This window comes from Nannospalax galili, unplaced genomic scaffold (assembly GCF_000622305.1).
Source record: "Nannospalax galili isolate Female #2095 unplaced genomic scaffold, S.galili_v1.0 scaffold3450, whole genome shotgun sequence".
Lineage (NCBI taxonomy): Eukaryota > Metazoa > Chordata > Mammalia > Rodentia > Spalacidae > Nannospalax > Nannospalax galili.
The window spans coordinates 3,040-29,677 of record NW_008328096.1 but is presented as its reverse complement, the minus strand read 5'-3'; the positions used below and the strand labels follow the sequence as shown (position 1 = coordinate 29,677).

At 45.4% G+C, this 26,638-nt stretch overlaps 2 protein-coding genes and 1 pseudogene across 2 annotated transcripts; 2 read left to right on the top strand and 1 right to left on the bottom strand.

The window, feature by feature from the left end:
- Nucleotides 1–5,366: 5,366 nt before the first annotated feature.
- On the bottom strand, nt 5,367–17,528 carry LOC103747550 (HLA class II histocompatibility antigen, DP alpha 1 chain-like). Its single transcript, XM_008850062.3, has 5 exons — nt 17,365–17,528; nt 6,640–6,885; nt 6,035–6,316; nt 5,780–5,931; nt 5,367–5,503 (listed from the first exon to the last, which is right to left on the bottom strand). The coding sequence occupies exons 1-5, from the start codon at nt 17,462–17,464 to the stop codon at nt 5,495–5,497; spliced, it is 789 nt and encodes a 262-aa protein (XP_008848284.1). The 5' UTR covers nt 17,465–17,528; the 3' UTR covers nt 5,367–5,494.
- Nucleotides 17,529–18,113: 585 nt separating this feature from the next.
- LOC103747466 lies at nt 18,114–18,608 on the top strand (annotated as a pseudogene).
- A 1,287-nt stretch (nt 18,609–19,895) lies between these two features.
- Nucleotides 19,896–26,112, top strand: LOC103748403 (SMH class II histocompatibility antigen, beta-1 chain-like; the record flags this gene model as incomplete). Its single annotated transcript, XM_008851071.2, has 4 exons — nt 19,896–19,998; nt 20,902–21,165; nt 25,256–25,537; nt 26,002–26,112. Coding segments are annotated over exons 1-4 (757 nt in total), but the record flags the coding sequence as incomplete, so codon positions are not given.
- Nucleotides 26,113–26,638: the final 526 nt, after the last annotated feature.

Genomic DNA, 26,638 nt, shown 5'->3' with positions numbered 1-26,638 from the left:
GCACTTACACACATGCAGGCAATACATTCATACAAATAAAATAAAAATTATAAATAAAATATTTTTAGAAGAGGAGGAGGAGGAAGAGGAGGAGGAGGAAAAGTCTGGTGAAAAGTTTCCAGTGCTCAGGAGCAGTCAGGACCTAAGGCTTCTCAGACAACACGGGAGTGACCAGATGTGGGGCCCCCACAGCCCTGGGCCTGTCCTGAGGTCCACTGCGGGATTGGACAAGGGTACAAGGAAGAGGGTCATAGAGAGTGCATCACCTGTCCTAACATCCAGGAGCATCACTTTCAGAGAGAAGAGAAGTGAGACCCAGACTGGGCAGTCCACCCTCATTGAAACCCTCCCACCTTTTGTCTTTCATTGCCTCTGCATACAAGGGGCAGAAACAGGCTTCAGTGGGTAGCAAGTCCAGCTACATTCCAGTCCCTCCCCCTGTTCCCAGGACGCCTGGGGAGACGTGGAAGGATGTCAGAAGCAACTGCAACAGGGGCTGCAACTGGACTCACAGCTAAAAGACCTATGGATCTTGCAAAGCAGAGAAAAACCTCAGAGAAAAGTGCTGGGGTGGAGAGAGGACAGACCACAGGGCCAGGCGTGGATGAAGGGGGGGGTGCCCTGAGCATGGAAGGGGGCTGCTCACTAGGGTAGAGAGAGCAGAACACTGCAAAGTAGCCACAGCCTGTCAGAACAGAGAGTTGCTGTAAAGCACTGGCAGGAGTTAGAGACACCTGGGAGTTTTCCAGACCTGTCAGTCTCAGAGACTGGGCTGCCTCCACCATCCTCAGTGAGAATCAAGAAGGAGGAAAAGGTGAAAGTCACAGAGCAGCACTGAAACAAACACCGACATAGTCTCACTCCACAACAGACAAGACAGGACGCTGTGGACAGGCGCTGTCCAGAGAAGAGCTCACTTTGTCTGACTGCCACTCATTCGGTCATACAGTTACTCATGTACACAAAACAGACATGAACAGAGACCAGAGCAACCAGCTTCCAGTGCTGTACCAGTTTACCAGATGACCTCCTCAACAATGTCTTGGCTGCTGAGAAAGAACTTAGGAAGTTCCCTGTAAAGCCAAATTCCCTCCTGGGAGGCCTACGCTCACTCTCTAGGCCTCTCCAAGGCGCACTGCATCCTTCCTGGCTCCGAGCCCCACACTGGCTTTACGACCTACCTACAAAACCAACATGATGTCCCTCTAAGTTACAGTTTGGGAATAAGGATATTTATCTGGGTTTGCCAACAAAGCTTATGCTATTCTCTTTGGGAGCGGGTCACTTACAAAGGCACCAATGTCCGTTGGCTCTTTCCCCTACATCTCAGCTGAGCTTTTGAGATCTACCACCAGCACCCTGCCAAGATAGTGACTTCCTGCTGCTTCCCAGCTTCCTCTGAAGCTGACCCATTGGGGAGGGGTCGCTGTCTCTCCCTCTGTCTACAGGGTCTGTTAGGGTTCAGACCTTCCGCTGTTACTGGTTTGTTCAGAGGACATGCCTACTCAACATCCCCATTGATCACATTCCCATTATTAAATACCAGACCAGACCAGACCAGACCAGACATAGTCTCACTCCACAACAGACAAGACAGGACCCTGTGGACAGGCGCTGTCCAGAGAAGAGCTCACTTTGTCTGACTGCCCGTCACTCATTCGGTCATACAATTATTCATATACACAGAACAGACATGAACAGAGACCAGAGCAACCAGCTTCCAGTGCTGTACCAGTTTACCAGATGACCTCCTCAACAATGTCTTGGCTGCTGAGAAAGAACTTAGGAAGTTCCCTGTAAAGCCAAATTCCCTCCTGGGAGGCCTACGCTCACTCTCTAGGCCTCTGCGAGGCACACTGCATCCTTCTTGGCACCAGCCCCACACTGGCTTTACAACTTACCTACAAAACTGACACAATGTCCCTCTAAGTTACAGTTTGGGAATAAGGATATTTATTTGGGCTTGCCAACAAAGCTTATGCTATTCTCTTTGGGAGAGGGTCACTTACAAAGGCACCAACGTCTGTTGGCTCTTTCCCCTACATCTCAGCTGAGCTTTTGAGATCTACCACCAGCACCCTGCCAAGATAGTGACTTCCCGCTGCCTCCCGGCTTCCTCTGAAGCTGACCCATTGGGGAGGGGTGGCTGTCTCTCTCTCTCTCTGTCTACAGGGTCTGTTAGGGTTCAGACCTTCTGCTGTTACTTGTTTGTTCAGAGGACATGCCTACTCAACATCCCCATTGATCACATTCCCATTATTAAATACCAGACCAGACCAGACCAGACCAGACCAGACCAGACGATACCAGACCAGACCAGACCAGACCAGACCAGACCAGACCAGACCAGACCAGACCAGACCAGACCAGACCAGACCAGACCAGACCAGACCAGACCAGACCAGACCAGACCAGACCAGACCAGACCAGACCAGACCAGACCAGACCAGACCAGACCAGACCAGACCAGACCAGACCAGACCAGACCAGACCAGACCAGACCAGACCAGACCAGACCAGACCAGACCAGACCAGACCAGACCAAACCAAACCAAACCAAGATATCTCATTGTGTGTATGCAAATATTTAAAAACATTGCTTGGGTTTTTTTGAGACAGGGTTTCCTTGTGGTTTCAGCTGGTCTGGAACAGGCTGGCCTTGATTTTACAGAGATATGCCCGCCCCCGGCCCTGCCCAGGCTCCCTGCTCCTGTCTCTGCTTCGGCCTGAGTGCTGGGATTAAAGGCACGTGCCACTGTGCTGGTGCCCAAAGAATTTTTTTTATATCCCAAGTCCAAAATACTTCTGGTCCAAAGCTATTTAAATGAGGGATACTCAACCAATATACTTTTCTATTTAACTTGTTATGAGCTAAATTAAAAGACAGGTTATGTGATAGTGGATAAATCATCAAGCATTGTAGATGGCTACTCACATTTCCTGAAAAAATTTTTAAAGAAAAATAAGTAAATAAATAAATAATCCAACAATTTTATCAGCGAGAGCAAGATGGGGTTAGTTTTGCCGTTTCACCTTCCCACACCCTGTAGTTATGTGCTTCATACAGTCTGTTCTACGAGGTCTGTTCTATGTCACGTCACTGGCTTTCAAGCATGACTCTGGAATACCCCAGTGTTTTTCAGATGTTTTGCAGACTTTGAGATATTTTCACATATCTATAGAAAAGAACAATTCATGTGACATACATTCATTTTTTGACTCAGACTTCATGGGGAAGGAAATAAGTCCTTTAAACACATACACATATGCACATATGCATACATGTACACACATATGCACTCACATGTACACACACATATATGGATACACAAACAGGCAAACCACACACACTGCTATTTGGAACAAACAGAACTATGACCCATCTAAAAAGCAGATGGAGGAAACTGGAAGTGGGGTTAGTCAAGAAGAGTTACACACTGAGTAGAAGCCAAATATCCAGCAACACTAAACTCCTAACCAGATGACTCCAGTGCTCAGTGGCTGAAGGCTGAGCTATAGGACAGGAAGTCAAGTGAGAGAACTGAGAAAAATGCCCCCTGAGGTTTAGGTGTGGACCTGAGGCTGGCTCCACTCCCTCCCCATCCTTTGCCACCACTTGTGCAACCTCTATAGCAGGTATAAGGAAGGTCAGGACACTAGTCAGATAACCCAGATCAACTCTGGTCATGTCAGCGGTGACAGAGGCCATGACCAGTGCCCCACCCCACTCAAGCAGGCCTCCCCGGGTGCTGCTGGAGCCTCAAGACCTCTTGACTCCTAGTTCTCATCTGGAAGTGTCCTGAAGGACAGGAGCCACAGGCAGATGTTTTTGTATGGGTCTGTGGCCAGTGCTCACCGGCTCTGGTGGAGTGAGGCCCCCTGAGATCACCCAGGTCTATAGTGTCTTCCTCTGCAGCAAGTGTATGAGCTGACTGCATCCTGGGAGCCTGTGGGAGGCTCTGGACCTGCAGAATCCACATAGGATCCATTTGAAGTCCTGTAGAGAAGCTTGCAATGAAGACTCTCAGAATATACTGATGGAACTTGACTTCATTCCAGGCAGTCGGGGCAAAGGAAGGATGCAGAGTGGGCATGGTGGCTCACACCTGAGGATCAGGAGTTCAGTCATCCTCAGTTACGTAGGAAGTTTAGGACCATTCTGGGTTACATGAAACCCTATGTTTTTTATGTGTATGAGTGTAGTGTCTGCATGTGTGTAAGTGTAGCAGTGTTGTACAATGCCCATTGTAGTCAGAAGAGAGTGTTATATACCCTGGAACTGGAGTTACAGACAGTTATTAGCTGCCATGTGGGTGCTGGGAATCAAACCTGGGTCCTCTGCAAAAGCAGACAGTGTTCTTAATTTCTGAGCCACCTCTCCAGTCCCAGAATCATATATTTTGAGAGAGAGAGAGAGAGAGAGATGGCTCAGCAGTTAAGAGCACTGGCTGCTCTTCCAGAGGACCTGGGTTCAATTCCCAGCATCTAAAAAGAGAATCAGCCTCCTCTATCCCCAAAGAATTGCCCACCCAGGGGTTTGGCTGTGAACGAGTCTCTCTTTGCCTGCAGAACTGATTACATCAATATTGTGTTGAGTCGTGATTAAAACCCATTCAGTTTACTTTTGTTTGTTTGCTTTTTCGCATCCCCAGCACCCTGCGACTGCTTTGTAGAGTTCACACATCCCAGAGATGCAGAGCCACATGAAAACACAGCACTGCTTGGTAGGGTAGAGAACCAGGTGTCCCAGAGGGTGTGGGCGGGTGATGTTTACAGATGAACACTGTGGAACAGGGGGAAGCTGCGGACTAGAGGTTCAAGATTAGACGTGCAATGCACCATCTCAGCCCATTAAAAATACACATGTGCCGAATACTACTACATGTTACATAGGACATACATGTGGAAACTCATCAGTCCACTAGAAAGCTTACATGTAGGACTGGAGAGGAAGTTAGACGTGGGAGTTAGGACTGAAGACAGAAGGGGACAAGTAGATTCAGAGTGAGATCACCGGTGTCCATGACAGTCTGCAGGACTGGAGTGGAGGGACTGACTTAATCCTCGGGCCCTGAGGTCCACCAGGAATCACAATGTTGATGATGATTAAAGTGAGTTAGATGCAATAGTCACTGTGAAAAGATCATTATCTGGTGGGAGGAAAATTACAAAGACATAAATCCTTGAACTGTAAGATTATTAAAACTTAAAACTCTGAAGTCCTAAAAGGGGCAATTTAACGTGACCTTTGCCATCGCTGGGTCAAGTTGATGGGGAAACTGAGAGAGCGCTTGTCTGACTTACAGTAATGCATAAGAGAACAGATCACAACTAGAGAACAGATTTGGCCACACAACTAGACCGCATTTGAACTTGGCCTTTTTCTTCATAAAGCAGGAATGCAGGACAGTGGTTAAGCAGTTTTAGATCCCGATGCTCCAATCCTGAATGTCAGCGTCAGGACTTCCCAGCTGTGTGGCCTTGATTACGGTGCTCAGTCGTCCTGTGCACAAGAGGACATAAGCATCAGGAGTAAAACCACAGCAGTAGGACCCATCTCATAGACTGTTGGTGCGCTAATAGACTACATGCTCGGGGAGCACCTGGGCATAGTAAGTGGTTAACTATGCAGCTCTGTGCTTCAACTATCGGGAGATCAGCGTGCACTTCTTAAATTGAATTTTCCTCTCCTCGTTCTGAACAGCGGGTGCTAGGCTCCCTCCTTTTTCCTCTGTTCTTCTGACCTCACCCTAAGATCCCCAACTCCACAGTAACTCACATGGGTCACTGGGCCCAGGGTGTCTCGCCTGGAGTGCAGAGCCCTTAGGATGAGCACGGTGCCAACGATGACACCCACCAGACCCACCACCAGGCCCAGGGCACAGACCACAGTCTCCGTCATCTCAGTCACCTGGATTGGCTCCTGTGCCTCTGAGGAAAGTGAAGAGATGGAGTTAGGACAGTGGGGATGCCAGGACACCAGGTCCAGGAGCAGAGGGTGCATGGAGGCCATGGAGGGCAAGCGGCTCTTTACCCCAGTGAGTGACGCTCGGCTGGTCCAGGCCCCAGTGCTCCACCTGGCAGTCATAGAAGTCCTCAGCCATGGGAATGAATGGCAGGTAGTGGAACTTATAGAACCTGTTGTCCGTTCTGGGCAGAAAGATGGTCTCAGAAGTTCCTTCAGTGACGGGCTGTCCATTTCTCAGCCACGTGACATTGAGCACCGGAGGGAAGAACTTGTCAATGTGACAGATGAGGACATTGGGCTGGCCCAGCTCCACAGGGCTCTTGGGAAACACAGTCACTTCAGGAGGCTCTGGGAGGAGACGGAACCTGGTGAGACCCTGTTCTGATGAGTCACAGATGTCCTACCCTGGGTGTCCTCTACCTCAGGCTCAGACTTATGGCACCTCCTGGGTCCTGAATGAGAGCCAGGAGTCTCCCACTGCTCAGACTCCTGGGGTCAACCTCTTTCTCTCCAAGTGTAGGAAGAGGAAGGCATACCCTCCATTGTACTGCAGGGAACATATAGCCACTCAGATCATTTATCAGAGGATCTCCCACTATGGTTGTGGGGCAGATACCCTCCCATCCCTTTCCACTGGTGGCAAAGGATGATGCAGGAGCGGTGGTACCCACCACTCAGGGCCTGGGTGTGGTTGGATCTCTGGATCAAGAATTTCAAGATATTTTTCAAACTGGCAATGTAGGGCAGTGCATTCTGAGGGTCAAACCAAAAGGCTTGTCCAAATTCTGGCAGATGCCAGTTGGTTTCTCTCTTGTCCAGATCCACATGGAACTGCTCGTCACCATCAAACTCAAACATGTACTCTCCGGATGGTTTTTGACTCTGTACAAATATGTCATAAATTGCTACGTGATCTGCTGTATGAAGAAAACAGAGAAAGTGAGGTAAATGTAAAAATGAATGTACAGGTGACATAGCCCAAGAATGACTGGATTTATTAACAAAGTCCAAAGGAAAGGTCTATAGAGGAAGAAGGAGACAACTCATAAAAGGAAATGAGGGAGAAGCCCAGCTACTTCCTGTCACTCCGTCTGAGCATCCTGACTACAGAGGTTCGAGTGACAGTGACGAGGAGCACCTGCTTGACCTTTACCAAGAACTAAACTTTGTTTGAGTGGTTTATGTATTTTACTCATTAATCATTGCAGTAACCCTAAGAAGCACATGAGGAAACGCAGAGGTTACACAGCTCCGTGAAGCTAGAAAAGTATTTTCCTCTCCCCATAAACTCTGAGGCCTAGGACCACAGTGCGAAATTGTGTTTAGACTCTTCAGTTTGGAGATGCAGGAACCTTATTTTTCTTATTAAAGAAAAGACAGAAAATGGAAAGTTGAGAGAGAAGAAAATTCTCTCCAAGTTGTCGCCATGCTCTTTAAGGTCCTCGTGTTTTGTTCTACTTTATGGTAGTGGGTGGTTCTGTCCATATTTTTCATCTTAAGCATATTAAATCTAAAAGTATTATACAGACATTCTGGCACTGGCTTCAAACTTTCTTTTTTGATTTTTTTTTTTTTTGATCTTTTGAAACAGGGTCTCCCTGTAGCCCCAGCTGTCCTGGATTCACTATGGAGACCAGGCTGGCCTCGAACTCACAGAGATCCACCTGCCTCTGCCCCCTGAGTGCAGGGATTAAAGGCGTGCACCACCACGCCTGGCCTTTTTTGATTTTTTGATTTTTGTTTTAAATGGAACTATAAATGTTGCTAGGTTCTAAATATGTGTTTCTTAGTCTTTACTAGTTTTTCAGAAATAGAAAAAGCAAGAGAAACTATCAATATCTTTAAATAAAATACTCAAAGCCACAGAGCTTTTTAAAAATTAAAAAAAAATGTGTATGTGTGTTTTGCCTACATGCTTGTAAGTGTATGTAATTGAAGTTACAGAAGGTTATGAGCTGTCATGTGGGTGCTGCGACCAGAACCTGGGTCCTCTGCAAGTGCAATCAGTGCTCTTAACCACTGAGCCGTCTCTCCAGCCCCAGGAACTGTCATTATTAATAAAGCAATGAAGCTGTGTGAGGCCCTGGCTTAGGGTGAGTGATAGTGTGGAGGACAAGGGCCTTCCAGCCTCACCTCTGCACTCGGCTTTCCCTGTGAGTTCACAGCCCCTGCAGGCAGGACATCTGTGCTTGGATATCACAGTGACACAGAGCATGTTCTTTCAGGGAATTCTAGGTTCCTCCTCAGTTCAGAGGAATGACCTTCAAAAAAGAGGGTGAAATAAAAAGAGAGAAAACCCTAAAGCATCAACAAGACCCACGCAAACTCAAGCAGACAAAAACCCAGCATAAAACTGGGGAAATGGACAGCAGAGTCCAATCTTAGATGAAGAGATATTGGTAACTGGTTACTTCTGGGTGAGCAAGAGCTGATCTTCCTAAAGTGAGGGACTGTTGATAGGCTGACTAGACCTCGGTGGGTAAACTTGCACTGAGGGACATCTGGGGATGCTAACTTGACACAACAGGCCTTAAGACAAATGACAGAATGTATGAATTCCAGTGGGGGGCTATGAGACGGTGCCAGTGGGGAAGAGGATATAAAGATGATTAAGATTGATTGAGATGTTCTGTATGAAATACACAAAAATTCAATAAAATTTTTTAAAACCTAAAGCATCATTAAAAACTCTTTTTATGCTTTTAAAAATATTTTCAGAAATTCTGAGGTCTGAAGATTAGTCAGATATGAGACCAATTATTTTCCATCATAAATCATTTCCATCTGGGCCTGGCAGCACAGGCTTGTAATCTCAGCTACTCAGGAGGCTGAGGCAGGAAGATTTCAAGTTCAAGGCCAGCCTGGGCAAATTAGTGAGACCCTGTCTCAAAATAAAAGAACAAAAGGCAAGGGTGGGGGCTGGGACATAACTCCATAGTAGGATTTTCACTCAATATACATGAGGTTCAATCCTCAGTACTTCCAAGACAAATCATCTTCATTTAGGGGAAAATGTACTGAAAACCTATTTACTATAAGCCAGGCATAGTAGCTCAGTCCTGTAATCTGAGCATTTGGGAGGCTGAGGCAGGAGGATTGCCTATAAATTCAAAAGCATCCTGGTCTACAGAATGAGACCCCAATTCAAATAAAAATCAGATATGGTGTCTGTCCTCCTGACAAATCTGAAAGAGGCCAACTAGAGAATTGATGACAGTGAGAACAGTGTGGTAAGTGCAGAGCCCCTGACAGACACAGAGTGCTGCCAGGTGCACAGGAGGCGTCCTCATGAGCTGACTGTTTAAATTGTTTAAACTGAGCCATTACAAAACATGAGAACCTACCACTATTCTACCAAATAGACATAATGTTGAACCAACTCCTAATGACTTATCATTATACCCATAGGTTAGTGCAGCTCTCAGTTCTCACAAGAGAAGCTTCTTCTTGCAGCAGATGTGATTACCACAAAAGCCTGTGGCTGAATCACTGTGCAGAGAGAATAACAGACTGTGGCTTGCTCAGCCCTTAGTGGGACACCTATATCACACCATCTCCTCCCAAGACTCGAGGATCGTTTTGGAAGAGAGGGGCAGAAAGATCCTAAGAGCCAGAGGTGGTGGATGAATACAAGGAAACCAAGTTGTTTGGACACCACAGGGCAGTTGCACATAGGAACAAGCGGTGCTTTTGACCGCATGCACAAGACCTGTCCAAGCCCAAGGCAGACAAGACCCAGCACGGATGGGTGGGTGGGCAAGAAGCCCCAGCTCTAGCTAAGGATCTCTTGGCGATTGATAGCTTCTGGGAGAGGGAGGGTCAGTTCTATAGGGGTATGATGACTGGAAGGTTGACCAGGCTCCCAGGGATAGACTACATCCAATAGCATTTGGGAAACATGGATTAAACTGATAGGCCTTTTAAAAAATTAAAATAATAACAGGGGACATGAAGTCAGATGGGGGTAGTAGGGTTGGGGTAGGGATGAAGGAAAGAGTCTGAATATGGTCAAAATATATTATATGAAATTCTTGAAGAATCACTTAAAATTAGCTAGGTGTGGTGGTGCACACCTATAATCCCAGCACTTCAGACGCAGAGGCAGGCAGATCTCTGAAAGATTGAAACCAACATGGTCTACATAGTTCCAGGCCAGCTGGGGCTACAGGAAGACCATGTCTCAAAAATAAAACAACAACAACAACAAAAAAGAAATTAAGCAAACAAACAAAAAAGAAAGGAAACACCTTTCTCACTAGGGGAAGAAAGTTCAACGTTTGAAGAACCACAAGGGCTTTGGTCCAGCTGGAGCAGGAGATGAGATTTGGTTAGGTGAGATCACCAAAGACCTTACTAGAGCTCAGGAATTTTAATGTCATCCTGAAACTCACAAGAAATTATCAAAGTATTTTAGTAAGAGAGAAACAACAACCTAAACAGAAAGCTAACTGAAGAGGCAAGACCAGATATGCTTCAGCAACAGAAAGTGGGCGGTGTAGGGATAGACAGAGAACAATCCATTTTTTTTGTCTTTTTGAGACAGGGTCTCCCTGCAGCCCCAGCTGGCCTGGAACTCACTATGTAGACCAGGCTGGCCTTGAACTCACAGAGATCCATCTGCTTCTGCCTCCTGAGAGCTGGGATTAAAGGCGTGCGCCACCACACCTGGCCTAAGAAGAATCAATTTTATTGACACTAAAGAGATTAGACTCTACAAGAATTGGGTGGGGGGAGATGGAAAACTCACAGTTAACTTTGGTATTCTTAGCCAATGAAATAATCTCTCTCTCTCTCTCTCTCTCTCTCTCTCTCTCTCCTCTCTCTCTCTCCCCCTCTCTCTCAACTTTTGCTACTTAAAACATCTTAGAAGCTGTAGAGATGACTTAGCAGTTAGGAGCACTGGCTGCTCTTGTAGAGGACACAGGTTTGATTCCCAGCACTCACATAATGGCCAACCACCATCTGTAACTCCAGTTCCAGGGATCCAATGCCCTCTTCTGGTCTCCACAGGCACTGCATGCCCATGGTGCACTTACACAGATGCAGGCAAAATACTCATACATAAAATAAAAATAAATAACCCTAATCTGAGAACTGTTGGAGACTGATTACCACTTGGTGAGAGTAGACCTTACTTAAGATCTCTAGATAGGCTGAATAGACTCCAGTGGTTGAATATGCCCCTGGGCAAAATGCTTAACCTAATGGAACTTAAAATGTATGGCAGAATATATGAGGCCTGGTGGGGGGCTTGGATGGTGGGGGGGCTCTTAATTTGATCAAGGATGGTTGTGGTTGTATGAAGTATACAAAAGCTCAATAAAAAATATTTTAGACAACCTGATTCAATTCCCCAGCCTCCACATCCTGTTCTGCTTCTAGCTGTGGGCACGGGCCTGCTTCTGCTCTTGGCATCCCAGACCTCTGGATTACCCTCTTGGCCCAAATCCACCCACTGCATCCTGATCCTTTGTACCCAGACCAACCCAATTCTTCAGTCTAGTTCCCTAAAGCCTTCATTGCCTACCCCCACCCACAACTTGCCTTTGCACATCTGAGACCACCCTTTTACCATGGCTGTTCCCAACTCCAACTTGCCTGGGATTCCTGAGACTAGCCTTCTTCCCTGACTGCCTGAGATTGCCTGAATCCTTCCTCCACCTAGCAAGCCTCCCAAATCATCCTGTGCTTGTTGACTAGAGGGAACCAGACCTTAGGAGGAAGCCTGAGAGCATCTGTTCCTCATCCAACTTTGGCCTCTGTAGGAACTCCTGAGCAGCTGGACTAAAGCCATTAGGACCCTCCAACATAAAATCAAAAGAGAGAACCTGAAGCCCAGACTAACCAGCTTTTCATGCCCAAGAAGAAAACAACAAAGGTACATCAAGTACACAAACAGAAACAGACCTAAACGCAACAAAGGAAGGCTTGAGTTTCACACAAGAATCAGAAACTACAAAAGAAATCCACATGCCAAAGTCACAATGAAAAAATAATAACACGAAAAACCCAAAGAATATGTCTCCACCAAGCACCAACAGTCCTATAGAGGAGTACAATGATATAACCCCCTAGAGATAACCCAGGACACAGAATTCAAAAGAACAATTATAAACATGATAAAAAGAATTCAGTGAACTTAAAGAATACACAAAGAAATCAAAGAACTGAAAGAAGATAAGGATAAACTTCTGAGTGAATTCACAAAAGAGAAATATTGAAGAATGCTTATGCTGAAATGAAGAAGGAAGTGAAACACTCAATAAGCCAATTAGAAATGACAGGAGAAAGCCTCACCAATAGGATGAATGAAATGGAAAACAGAATATCAAGACTGGAAGATAAATTGGACTGTTCAAGCAAAGATTATGAAAAACTTAAGAAAACACAGGAATGGAATATGCAGGAAATGTGACACCATGAAAAGACTAAATTTACATACCATAGTATAGAGGAAGGAGAAGAATCTCAGGATAACAGTATGGACCAGATCGTCAACAGGACTGTAGAAGAAAAGTTCCCAAAATTATAGAAAGACATGCCCATACAAATACAAGAAACACACAGAACACCAAATAGGACCAGAAAAGAAACTCCCCATGGCATATCATAGTAAAAACACTAAACATGCAGAATGAAAAGAGAATACTGAAAGCTGCAAAAACACATATAAAGGAAAGCCCATCAGAATTGTATGGCTGACTTTCAGTGCAAAATATGAAAACCAGAAGAGACTGGACCAAAGTATTCCCAGTCCTAAATGACCACAGATGCCAACCCAGATTACTTTACCCAGGCAAAATGTCTATCATAGTTGAAGGGGAAAGAAAAATCTTCCATGACATAAAGAGGATGAAAGAATTCATGTCCACAAAACCAGCCCTTCAGAGAATTCTTGAAGCAATACAAAGAGCTGAAGACAGGAACAACTATACCCCAGGAGTAACAGAAAGAAACTAAATGAAGGTATAAATGTGGAAATGCACAGTTAGACCAAGAATGCAAATAGAAATCAAAATGACAGGAATCAATACACATCTTTCATTAATAAATTTAAATATCAATGAACTGAACTCCCCAGTCAAAAGACACAGGCTAGTTGAATGGATTGAGAAACAAAATCCATCTCTTTACTGTCTGAATGAAACCCATCTCACCTTCAAGGACAGGCACTACTTTTACCTTAAGGTGAAAGGATGGAAAAAAATATAACAAGCAAATGGTACTAAGACAAAAGCAGGAATTGCAAATCTAATATCTGACAAAATAGATTTCAGACTAAAACTAAGAAAAGATAAAGAGGGTCACTTCATACTGATGAAAGGATCAATTGACCAAGACAATATTACAATCATGAACATATATGCACCAAACTCTGGTGTAACCAACTTTATAAAAACAGTACTATAGGACTTTAAGACCTAGATTAACCCCAACTCACTAACAGTAGAGACATCTGAAATAAACAATACCAAACATCAAATGGACCTAACAGATAACTACCAAATATTCCACCCAAGCACCAAAGAATATACTTTCTACTCAGCACCCCATGGAACTTTCTCCAAAATCAACTATATACTGGGGCACAAAACAAGCCTCAACAAATACAAGAAAACTGAAATAATTCCATGCATTCTATCAGTCCACAACACAATAAAGCTTAAAATCAACACCAGAAGAAACCCTAGCAACACACTTGTGAAAGATGAATGGGACAAAGAAGAAATTAGGAAAGAAATAAAAGTATTCCTGGAACTAAATGAAAAGGACAATACAACACAACACAACAAAACCTCTGGGACACTTTAAAAAGCAGTCTTAGTGGGGCATGGTGGCGCATGCCATTAATCCCAGCACTTGGGAGGCAGAGGCATGCAGATCTCTGTCAGTTCAAGGACAGCCTGGTCTACATAGTGAGTTCCAGGACAGCTGGGGCTACAGGGAGACCCTGTCTCAAAAAGACAAAAAAAAAAAAAAGCAGTATTACCAGTATTACGAGGGAACAAGTGCCTACGAGGCTCTAAGTGCCTACATTAAAAAATCAGAAAGAGATGGGTGGGAGAGATGGCTCAGTGGTTAAGAACACTGGCTGTTCTTGCAGAAGACCCGGGTTTAAATCCCAGCACCCACATGGCAGCTAAGACCTGTCCATAACTCCAGTTCCAGGGAATCTGACAGCCTCTTCTGTCATCCGTGGGCATTGCACGATATGGGTACACTCATACATGCAGGCATAACACTCATACACATAAAATAAAAATAATAAAATATTTTTTTTAAAAAAAGTCAGAAAGAGAACAAATAAATTACTTAATGTTGCAACTCAAGACACTTGAAAAGCAACAACAAATGAAACCCAAACCCAGCAGACAAGAAGAAATAACAAAAATCAGAGCAGAAAATAATGAAATAGAAACAAAGAAAACAATACAAAGAATCAATGAATACAAGAGCTGGTTCTTTAAAAAGATAAACAAGATAGTCAGACCCTTAGCCCAGTTAACCAAAAGAAAGAAAGAGCACCTCCAAATCAACAAAATCAGAGATGAAAGGGGAAACAGAACAGACACCAAAAAGATCCAGAACATTGTCAGGGAATACTTTAAAAACCTATATGCTATTAAATTTGGAAACCTAAAAGAAATGGATGTATATCTAAAATCATGGGAACCACCAAAACTAAACCAAGAAGAGATCAACAGCTTAAACAGATCTATAACACATACAGAAATTGAAACAGTAATACAAAATCTCCTGACTAAATAAAGTCCAGGCCCAGATGGATTCACAGCAGAATTCTACCAGACTTTTAAAGATCCCTATCCAATATTATTTAATATATTCAAAAAGATATAAACAGAGCAAAAACTTCCAAGTTCCTTCTATGAAGCCAGCATCACTCTAATAACAAAGCCAGGTAAAGATACAATCAAAAAAAGAATAATATAGTCCCATATCATTAAACAGACTCAATGACAAAAACTACATGATCATCTCATTAGATGCAGAAGAGGCTTTTGGTGACAATATCCAACATATATTCATGATAAAAGTCATGGAGGGTCTAGGGATATGTGGAACTTATCTCAACAACATAAAGGCAATATACAACAAGTCCACAGGCTAACATCATACTAAATGGAGAAAAACTGAAAGCATTCCCACTAAAATCAGGAACCAGACAAGACTGTCCACGGTCTCCATTCCTTTTCAATGTAGTGCTTAAAACTCATGTTAGAACAGTAAGACAAGAGAAAGAAATTAAAGGAGTACTAATTGGAAAAGAAGAGGTCAAACTATCACTTTTTGCAGATGATATGATACTATCCCTAAGAGATCCCAAAAGTTCCACCAAAAAAGTCCTAGAGCTGATTAACACTTTCAGTAAAGTGGCAGGTTATAAAATCAATCTACAAAAATCAGTGGCCTTTCTATATACCAATAACAAGCAATTAGAGAAAGAATACAGGGAAATTCTGCCATTCCCAATAGCCTCAAAAAATAAATAAATAAAATATCTCAGAATATCTTTAAAGAAAGAGATTGAGGAAGACATCAGAAGATGGAAGGACCTCCCATGCTCATGGATTGGAAGAATTAATATTGTGAAAATGACCATCCTACCAAAAGCCATTTATAGATTCACTGCAATGCCAATCAAAATCCCCATGACATTCTTCACAGAATTGGAAAAAACAATCCTAAGAGTCATATGGAAGCACAAGAGACCTTGGATAGCCAAAGCAACCATGAGCACTAAGAGCAAAGTTGGGAGGATTACTATACTAGATATTAAACTGTATTACAGAGCTATAGTCATAACAGCATGGTACTGGCACAAAAATAGACCCATAGATCAATGGAACAAAACTGAAGACCCAAATATGAGTCCATGCAATTTCAGCCACCTGATATTTGACAAAGGGGCCAAGAACATTCACTGGAGGAAAGACAGCATGTTCAGCAAATGGTGCTGGCAAAACTGGATCTCCACCTGAAGAATGAAACTAAACCCTTATTTTTCACCCTGCACAAAAGTCAACTCCAAATGGATCAAAGACCTCAATGTGAAGCCTGAAACTCTGAAACTGTTACAAGAAAACATTGGCAATAACCTACAAGGCATAGGTATAGGAAAGGATTTTCTAAATCAGACACCAGTTGCTCAGGAATTAAGGTCAAGAATCAACAAATGGGACCTCATTAAACTAAAAAGATTCTGTACATCTAAAGAAGCAACCAAGGAAGTGAAGAAAAAACCCACAGAGTGAGAGAAAATCTTCACCAGTGACACATCTGACAGAGGTTTTACATCCAGAATATATAAAGAACTCAGAAAAAAACAAAGAATTAAGAAAGCAAGTAACCCAACTGAAAGCATTTAAAACAAACCAAATTACCGTTACTTCTATCTACTCTTGGATTTCTACCTCAAACTGTCCAGGGCCAGAGTGTATTTGTTTTGCTATAAAATATTGTTTTATTTATTTGTTTGTTTTGGGGGTTTTATTTGGGTTTTGATTTTGAGATATGGTCATGTATTTAGCCTAGGCCGGCCTCAAACTCTCAGACCTTCAAACTCAGTCTCTCAAGTGTCAGGACTACAGGCGTGCACCAACACATCCGGCCCATATTTTGAACTCTGGTCCTTCTCATCCCTGAATTGTTGGATGACATCATGCACAGGCCTAATATTCTCTGATGTCAGAAGAAAGAAACAGAGCATTAATGATCATTTTTATCTCTGGCTGAGTCCTTGTGGGTATCCAAAGTCTACACCTCTTGGGGAAGAAATAGTCTCCTGGGTCTCTCAGGACCTGAATCAGGAGGCTGACAAACACATGAAACACCACTTCCTTGTGAGAAGAAGCCTTGAACCACCCATACTGATCCTGGAAGGGCCCTAGGATCCTGAGGAATTCCCGTCCAGGTTCCTCTACAGAGCCCACACCTCTGAGCCCCTTAAAAACAGCCACACAAAGCAGAGGTTGGGGATCTGGAGACGCAAAGGGGCTTGTGGGGTCCCAGCAGGGCTCAGCTATAAAATCCTCTTGTGCAGAAATTGGGGAGTGCAGAGTCTGACCATCAGAACTGGGGCTGGATTTGAACCTTGGTTCTTCAAGTAGCTGTATAACTTTGGGAATTTTTAATCTTTTTGAGATTCAGTGTTTTAATCTCTAAGATGGAGATGAAAAGATTTCAATGAAGTGGAGACAGTAAGGCAGCTGTTGCTGTTACACTCACTAAGGAGCCGAGGTGAACAGCAGGAATAAAGGGAGGAGAGACACAGGAAATGAATCAATGAGCCCCCAGAACCTCTCATTCTAGAGCAGTTACCTCGCTGTCCATCCCACCTTGTGTCCCCCGCCCTCCTCATCCTCCTGACCACTCACCCTTGATGGCCTCAGCTCCTGGGAGACTCAGCAGAAGAGCCAGGAAGAGGGCTCTCGGGACCACAGCCTTGGTCTGGAACATTCTGTCTTCAGAGCACATGCTGGGTACCTACAGTTGATGACTGTGGGCACGGAACTGTGATGAGGAACTCGGGCAGGACGGGGACAGACAGGAACTGTGAAACTGTGGGCTTCTACAGCCTGAATATAATAGTGAAGAGGATCAGCACGGCCAGGCTTAGCCAATCAGAGATGCAATAGAGCTGACGCTGCTGTTGCTGGGTAGAAAGAAAGGTGGAAGGGGCTAAAGAGGAGAAGGGAGGCTTTTCAGGGGCCAGTGTGCCACGGGAACTTCAATCACAGTTTGTTGTCAGAGTCAAAGGGAGGTTTGAGGACAGAAGGCACACATCTGACACCAAATTCTTGTAGTGCACTCTGGCATTTGATAGGATTAGTCTCCTGCCCTCCCCACACCACGACCACCCAGACAGCAGATCAACTGTGATGTTCTGTTCACTGCCCCCCCCAAAGCTTTTAAAAGCGATGTCATCAAGTTTACAAAAATACCCTGCTGTTATTTAGGGGGCAACACACTAAAAAAAAGTAATCTTAGTCCTACCTGAGATTTCATTTGTGTGGAAATTTTATAGTTTGTATTTGAGATTTTAATTAGCTAAAAGTTTGCCTTTAAGAATTTTTATAATCCTGACGGTTTTGTAGACACTGCTGTCCCCTGTAGTCACTTGCTGTCAGCCATGGTCAACCTCACTGTGTTCTTCAACATCATGGTTGATGTCAAGCCTTCGGGTTGGGTCTCCTTTGAGCTGTTTGCAGACAAATTTCCAAAGACAGCAGAAAGTTTCCATGCTCTGAGTACTGGAAAGGGTTTGGTTGTAAGGGTTCCCCTTTCACAGAACTATTCCAGGATTCATGTGCCAGGGTGGTGACTTCACAGGCCACAACAGCCCTGGAGGCAAGTAGATCTATGGGGAGAACTTCGAGGATGAGAATCTCATCCTGAAGCACACAGGTCCTGGTATCTTGTCCATGGTAAATGCTGGACCCAACACGAATGGTTCCCAGTTTTTCATCTGCTCTGCCAAGATGAGCGGTTGGATGGCAAACAAGTGGTCTTTGGGAGGGTGAAAGAAGGCATGAGCATTGTGGAAGCCATGGAGCGCTTTGGGTCCAGGGATCGCAAGACCAGCAAGAAGATCTCCATTGCCAACTGTGGACAGCTCTAATACTTTTGGTTTGTGTGCATCTTTTATTTATTTATTTTTATCTATTTTGGTCTTTTTGAGACAAGGTCTCCCTGTAGCCCCAGCTGGCCTGGAACTCACTATGTAGACCAGGCTGGCCTTGAACTCACAGAGATCTGCCTGCCTCTGCCTTCCAAATGCTGGGACTACAGGCGTGTGCCACCACACCCGGCTCAACTTGTATGCATCTTAACCACCAGACCATTCCTTCTGCAGCTCAGGAGAGCACCCTCCACCCCATCTGCTCTCAGCATCCCATAATCTCTGTGCTCTCATTGCAGTTCTTTGGGTTCCATATTCTCCTTCTTCCCTTCCAAGTCTAGCTGGATTGCAGAGTTCAGTTCATGATTAGGAATAGAAACTAAATAGGAAAAAAAAGAATTTTTGTATTCTTGCTTACCTTTTTTAGTGAGATTTCTATATAATTATTATTCAAGTTTCTTATTATTGTCATTTTCCTGATATGCAAGTTTTCTGAAATAATATTTTCTTCTTTAAATTACTATTCATATTCCAGATTCACACGAACATTGTACAAGTTCTCTTGTTTATAAGAGAACTTCCTCTAATGTTTTCGTATTGCAGGTAATGTTCATTTGTTTGTGTGTTTTATGTTTTTCTTTACCACATTAAGAACTTGCTTTTCCTGTCTTATTTTATTTTATTTATTTATTTATTTATTTATTTATTTATTTATTTTTGGTCTTTTTGAGATAGAGTCTCTGTGTAGCCCTACTATGTAGACCAGGCTGGCCTTGAATGCACAGAGATCTCTGCCTCCCAAGTGCTGGGATTAAAGGTGTGCACCACCACACCCAGCTCTTGTCTTATTTTAAAGATTTTTATTTTGAAGTCTGTTTTGATATTTGTAATTTTATTACAACGCACTTCATATTTAATGTAGTAATGAAATGTATCAATATTTTTTCACATTTTGTAGTAGATTGCCTTGAATAAAGTATTAGCAAATTAGTTCAAGGAAGCTATTTGTGAGTGTGCACATGTGTGTATGTGTATGCAATTGTGTGTGCACATATGAGTATCACTGTGCTCCAGTGTCATCTTATATGCAACTCAGCCAAAATTGCCAGCCCTTTCACACTATCTGCCTAGTGAGAGATGACTCATAGAAAGCTCGGTGCCCGTTGGTTCTTCTCTCAGAGTCTGACCAATCCCAGGGTCACAGAAGACTACTTTGGTCATGACATTTCACCCAGGTGCCCCATTCCCCTGGCTGCTCCTTTCCTCATCCCACCAGCCTCTTCCAGCTCCATGCTGATCCTGCAGGTCCCTGTGGTCCCCTGGATAGCAGTTCTGATGGTGTTACTAATGGTGCAGAGCAACCCTGTGGTCCAGGGCAGAACCACTCCAGGTAAGAGCAGAGCACAACAGGTATTCTGGAAGGCCTGGCTCAGGGAACCATCCTGTGGGCCTTTCCCTTTTGGAACCAGACTTGGAGAAAGTTATCAAGATTGGCACAGAAGGGATAGTCCTTTGCTGTGGGAAAAAAAGGGAAATAAAGGAAAGCTTCCTGGAGGAGGTGACACTTGCACCAAGACTGTCTTCAGATGGCTGGGTCGGGCAGGAATCCAGGATAGTAAAGGTCAGCTCAGCTCCCCAGTCCCCAGTTGGTAGTTCACAACTCCTGAAGTTTCACCATTGCAGGGTCCTTGTGCTCTGGTGAGACTCTATGACTCCCTAGGCCCCACATTAAGAGCTGTCGTCCTTTCCCCCCTCTGGACCTTCTTCTCAGTTCTCCTGCCCTTTCCACAGGTCAGTCACTCCTCATCAGGGAGTCACTCTATATCCCGTAAACCCTCCCACAGCGTGGAAACTGAGGTTTAAAAGTAGGTTCTGTGACCCCCAAGATCTCAAAACTGGCTCTTACGGGGGTTGGATAGGTGGCTCAGTGGTTAAGAGCACTGGCTGCTTTTGCAGAGGACCCGAATTTGATTCCCAGCACCCACATGACAGCTAACAACTGTCCATAACTCCAGTTCCAGGGGATTCAAAGCCCTCTTCTGACCTCCACAGACATTCTACTGACACAGGTGCACTTACACACATGCAGGGAATACACTGATACACATAAAATAAAAATAATAAATAATATATACATATATATATTTTTTAACTGGTTCTTAGAAAAGCAGATATTTGGAGACTCAGCACTAAGTGGGCAGCTGGGGAGGAGCAGTCAGGAAGGATGTGCTCAGCCAGAGCAATTGTGGGGTCCTGCGGTCCCAGGGCTCAACATCACCCCTGCTCCCCGTAGAGAACTTCCTGTGCCGTGGACGACACGAATGCCACGCTGTTAATGGGACACAGCACTATGTGATAAGATTCATCTATAACCTGGAGGAGTTCGTGCATTACGACAGTGACGTGGGGGAGTTCCACGCCGTGACCGAGCTAGGGCGGCCCACAGCCAAGTACTGGAACAGCCTGAAGGATGAGCTGGAGCTGAGGAGAGCTGAGGTGGACAGGTTGTGCAGACACAACTATGAAATTAATGAGGGGGTCACCCTGAATCGCAGAGGTGAGGTGGGGCCAGTAACGTGGCCCGGCTGAGAGTGGGGACCACAGGGAACTCATGGTCCTCTTGGACCAGGACTTGACTTGTAGATGGGACTGGACTGATGGGCTTAACAGTCCAAGACTCATCCATGGGGCCCAGGGTCAACCATAACATGAGGAGGAACAGAGGTCAGAGAGACATGCCAGAAGCTCCTCGGGTCTGGCTGTGGGGTGAGAGGAGCAAGGGCCACTGGACAACCAGGGGGTCCTGGGGTGGTAGGACCTGGTGCTGACTCCCAGCTTCACAGACCGTGCAGAGGAAAACAGAGGGGAGAGCTCGGGCCCAGCAGGTCAGTTTGTCTAGGGACAGGTGGAGGAGGGTGTGCAGAAGAGAAGGGAGGTCAGCAAGGTGACGTCATCTAAGGAGATGGCACAAAGAGGAGAGAGCACAGCTCTGACCCTGGGGAGAGGACATGTGAGATGCTGGATAAGAGTCTGTGAGGGGACCACAGGTAAAGCCAGAGTGGGAGAACTGGGGCCGAGAATCACAGGAGCTGAGGCAGAGGGGACAGATGGGACAGCAGACAGTGGTGCCAACTTCAGAGGGTAAGCCAACAGAAGCGGGAAGGAGGGTAGGAAAAGGAAAAGAGGTGACAGGCAGTGGAGAGCCAGGAAGTGAGTGCGGGGCCAGGCTGAGGGAGGATCAGCCCCTTGGACACCTCATGGCTGTTAGTGTTAGAGCTTGTCCTTGTCTGCTTTCTATTTGCTGAGATAAAACACTCTGACCAAAACCAACTTGAGAAGGAAAAGCTTTATTTGGTTTACACGTCCTGACCACAGTTCATTGCTGAGGGAAGCGAGGGTAGGAACTCAGAGCAGGGCCCTGGAGGCCGAAGTTACACAGGCCATGGAGGAACGCTGCTTACTAACTTGTTGCCCTGGCCTGTGCTCAGCCTGCTTTCTTTTTTTCTTTTTTTTATTTCTTTTTGTCGTTTTGAAGCAGGGTCTCCCTGTAGCCCCAGGTGGCCTGGAACTCACTATGTAGACCAGGCTGGCCTTGAACTCACAGAGATCTGCCTGCCTCTGCCTCCCAAGTGCTGGGACTACAGGCATGCGCCACCACGCCCGGCTTCAGCCTGCTTTCTTATGCAACACAGGCCCACCTGCCCAGGTGTGGCACCGTCCACAGTGGGCTGGGCCCTCCCACATCACACATCTATCAAGAAAATGCCCCATAGACATGGCCACAGGCCAATCCAATGGAGACAGTTCATCAGTTCACTTTCCCTCTACCCAGGTGTGTAACTTGACAACTGAAGCTCTCCTGCACAGAGCTGGATTGTACAATTCCTTCAGGAAGCCTGAGTGTAAGGGAAGAGAAGAGCCCTGGCCTCTGCCCTTCAGCTGTGGAAGGAGTGGGGGCTGGAGACCATCCTGAGACCCAGGGAAGCAGCAATCAGAGAAGGACAGGGAGCCTTCTACAAGCTCACTATTTTAATACTTTTTTGGGAAGCTGGAAGGCTGAGTCATCTGCTAAAAGTGGGAATGGGTCAGATTAGAAAGGAATCAGGACAGGGACCCAAGTCTAGAAAAGCTGGCAAAGTAATTATGTGAGGCAAGTAATAGGATTGGCCCAACTGCAGGCTGCACCCACAGCGTGTGGGGACGCAGGTCTGCTTCATGTGGCTCGTTCCCTTTGGTGTCATCCATTGCTAGGCTGCAGACAGCCCTGGGCTCCAGCCTGAGTCTGGGTTAGTCACCCGTGACAGAGCGTCCCAAACAGCTGTGCTCGACAGACCCTCCTGGAGACCTTGACAGCAGATTCCCCAGAATTGCTGCTCGGAAGCCCATGTGAGGAATCTGGAAGCCCTGTGAGGTCTGGAATCTGTTTTCAGTTAGCTCCAGGAATCCCATATAGCCAGGTAGGTGTTGCCAAACCCTGAGGGTGGTCGTTGTTAACACAGTCTCACTATGTAGCCCAAGCTGGACTCAGACTCACCAGCCACCTGCCTGAAGCTCTTGAGTGCTAGAATTACAGATAGGTATGTACCACACTTGGCTGTTTTAGTTTTTAAAGTAGGAATATCAAATTTAGAGCTGTGCTTTGAGATTATTAAATGAGTTAGAACAAGGAGAGACTGGAATCAGACCAAAGAGATGAGAAAATATTACAACAGGGATAGTGATCATGAATGAGAAGAAAGCACAGGGAATCTTTCTATTCTATCTGAAAATTTAAAAAATAAATATATAAGAAAAAAGGCAGAGGGAGATGACAGAACGGTAGAATTTCTTTTCTTTTTATTAATGCTTTTTTGAAGAGTCTAAATTCTAAATTCGCCTACTCTAACCTCCAAAGTGCTTGTGCACTTCAGGTGTACACCATCACACCCATCTGAGCTAGGAAATTTCTAGTGTGAAGAACTAATAAAGCTCTAGGAACAGGTGAACGAATGTTTTGTGGCCAATCAACATGTAGTTTTAGACTACGTAGAGCTCTGTTACCTTTATGAAATGTCCTTTGAGCCTGTATCTTTAGCTCCAGCACCTCCTAGAAATCATTTGTATGTTACAAAGTATGAAATGGAATGTTCTGGCCTTAACATAAACATGCAAGAATAGGCCTAGATTTGTGTGAAGCCCAAGGGTTCAAAGGGTGAGACATTTAATATCATTCATGAATTGCAGTTCAGAAAGGGCTAGACTGTCTGATGAGCTGTGAGTTTATAAGCATGGCTGAAGAAAAGGTGTCCCTCAATCACCGTGAGTGGCGAAGGCCAGCAGCATGGGCAGCTGACGTGAGGTCAAGGGCTCAAGGAACGGTGGGATTCATCGTTCAGGAATGTCTCCTGTTCTCAGGACATTTCTGTTTTCTGTGAAATAGAAACTGAAAAGGAAAGAAATCATTAAGGACCTAGAATCTTAGATGGGAACATTCTCTACAGCATATTGATCTTTCCTCACCTCTGGACTCAGGGAAGATACTGGTGAGAGCTGCCTAGAGTAGCAATTTTCAGGACTACGGGGAAGTCACAGGAAGTAGATATCAGCTTTCAGCCCCAGGCTGAAAGGAACCCAGAAAACCAGAGGAGAAACTTGGGAATTGGATGAGAACTCCAACTCGTCAGGCATATAGGGCTCGGAGTGTCGGGTTTGAGGATGTTGCTCTAAATGTGAAGATCTTGGGGGTTTATAAGTAGCAAAGTCCATAAAAATATAGACTACTTTTGTAATTCATTGTCAAACTTCTTTCACATACATTTAATTTTATTATAAAAGTATGAGATCAATAAACCAGGGAATGCTTTGGTCTTTGTCTTAACTTCAAGAAACATTTGTTAATTTTTTAAATTGAAAAATTGCATTCCTTTATTTGGGTGGAAGAGCGTGTGTGTGAAGGTCAGAGGACTGCATGCAGGAGTCAGTTCTCTCCTGCTAGCATGTGGGTTAGGGGACTGAACTCAGGTCATCAGACTTCTGAGGCAAGTGCCTTTACCTACAGAGTCATCCTTCTGGTACTTTGAGCAAATCCTGCATCCTTCTCATCAAGACAGAGCATTAGAAAGGCAGGAATTTTCACAACTGGAGAAATATTCCTTCTAAAACAACAAAAAACCCACAACTACTAATGAGGGCTTATAGTTAGAATTTCTGCTAACCTGACACAAAGTGCTGTTTCTAGTTTGCTTCTAATCTTCCCAGCCTTTATTATGGAATTAAGATCCTGTGTGTCCTGGGGCTGGAGAGACGGCTCAGCAGTTAAGAGCACTGGCTGCTCTTGCAGAGGACCCGGGTTCAGTTTCTAGCACCCACATGGTGGCTAACAGTCATCTATAACTCCAGTTTCAGGGGATCTGAAGCCCTCTTCTGGCCTCCATGGGCATTACATGTACATGGTCTATTTACATACATGCAGGCAAAACACTCATACACATACAATTTTTAATTAAAAAAAAAATCCTGTGTGTTCTCTGTGAAGATCTACTCCCATCCTTTTAGTACAACCTGTATCCCCCGTCCTAATTATGAAATTTATATCTTAAAAATCTAGAAAACACTTTCTTAATGGAACACCTAAGCATTCACACTCTCTCATGTGTCCCCTTTCCCAGTCCAGCCTAAGGTACATGTGTCGCCCTCCAAGAAGGTGGTCCTTCAGCACCGCAACCTGTTGATGTGCCACGTGACAGATTTCTACCCAGGCAACATCCAAGTCCTCTGGTTCCGGAACAACCAGGAGGAAACAGCTGGGATCGTGTCCACCGACCTGATCCGCAACGGAGACTGGACCTTCCAGATCCTGGTGACACTGGAAATGACCCCTCAGCGGGGAGACGTCTACACCTGCCACGTGGAGCACCCCAGCCTGGACAGACCCGTCACCGTGGAGTGGAGTGAGTTCCCAGTGACCCTTCTACACTCACATTCTGTACAGCAGACAGCGCCCTGGCTGTGAGGTCCATTCATCCAGCCCCAGGTGTCCATGCGCGGGGACCAGATATCCCCCTGTGCCTCCTTCAGGCCCCTGAGGCTGGTTCTGACCTGGAGGTGATGGACCGTCACTGTCCTGGGATCGTACAGATTCAGGATCTGCCCTTGTCAGGAGGTCTAGGGAGGCAGACGTTCTCCCATGCTGTCCTCACACAGGGGAGCTGTGTCTTCCTCAGCCTTTAGCCTGACCTGTCCTGCCTCTTAAGGCAGTGGGTAGAATCAGCCTTGTCCCCACTGAAACCAGGTCTGGACCTTGTAGACCTTCTACAGCATGAGGTCCCTCATGCTGATGTTCCACATCCATCCAGACAGGCCCTGAGCTCTCACCTCCTGGAGGTGACTCTAACCTTGGATTCTACTCTTCCAGGGGCCCAGTCCAACTCTGCCCGGAACAAGACACTGACTGGAGTTGGGGGCCTGGTGCTGGGGTTCATCTTCCTGGCAGTGGGCCTCGTCATGCACGTGAGGGGCAAGAAAGGTGAGGAGGCCGGGTGTGGTATGGTTCATGTCTGTATTCTCAGCACATGGGACACTGAGGCAGGAGGGTCACAAGTTCAAGACCTGCCTGAGCTACATAGTGAGACCCTGTCTCAACTCCTAACCCAAAGAAGAAGAAGATAAGGAAACCTGGCAGATGGCTGGACCCTGACTTTCCCTGACCTACTTACTCATCCACAATAGATGGAAACAGAAAAGTCATGCTGGAGGAATCTAGAACAGAGATCATTGTCAGAGCAAAGTTGGCCATTGGGGAGAAGGGAGCCCCAGGCTAAGGTCTCAGCCACCAGATGTATAAGGTCCTACCAAGGCAGAGCCTTGCCTTCCCCTGATGTACTCACCCGTCTCCATGAGTGACCGAGACAGGAAAGCAATGCTCGAAGGTTCTAGATGACACAGAAACCAGTATCAGAGCAAAGTTGGCCTGCAGGGCCAGAGGGAACCCAGGCTAGGGTCTTAGCCACTGGACAGGCAAGGCTCCCTCAGTGCCCAGGTTCATGTGGGGT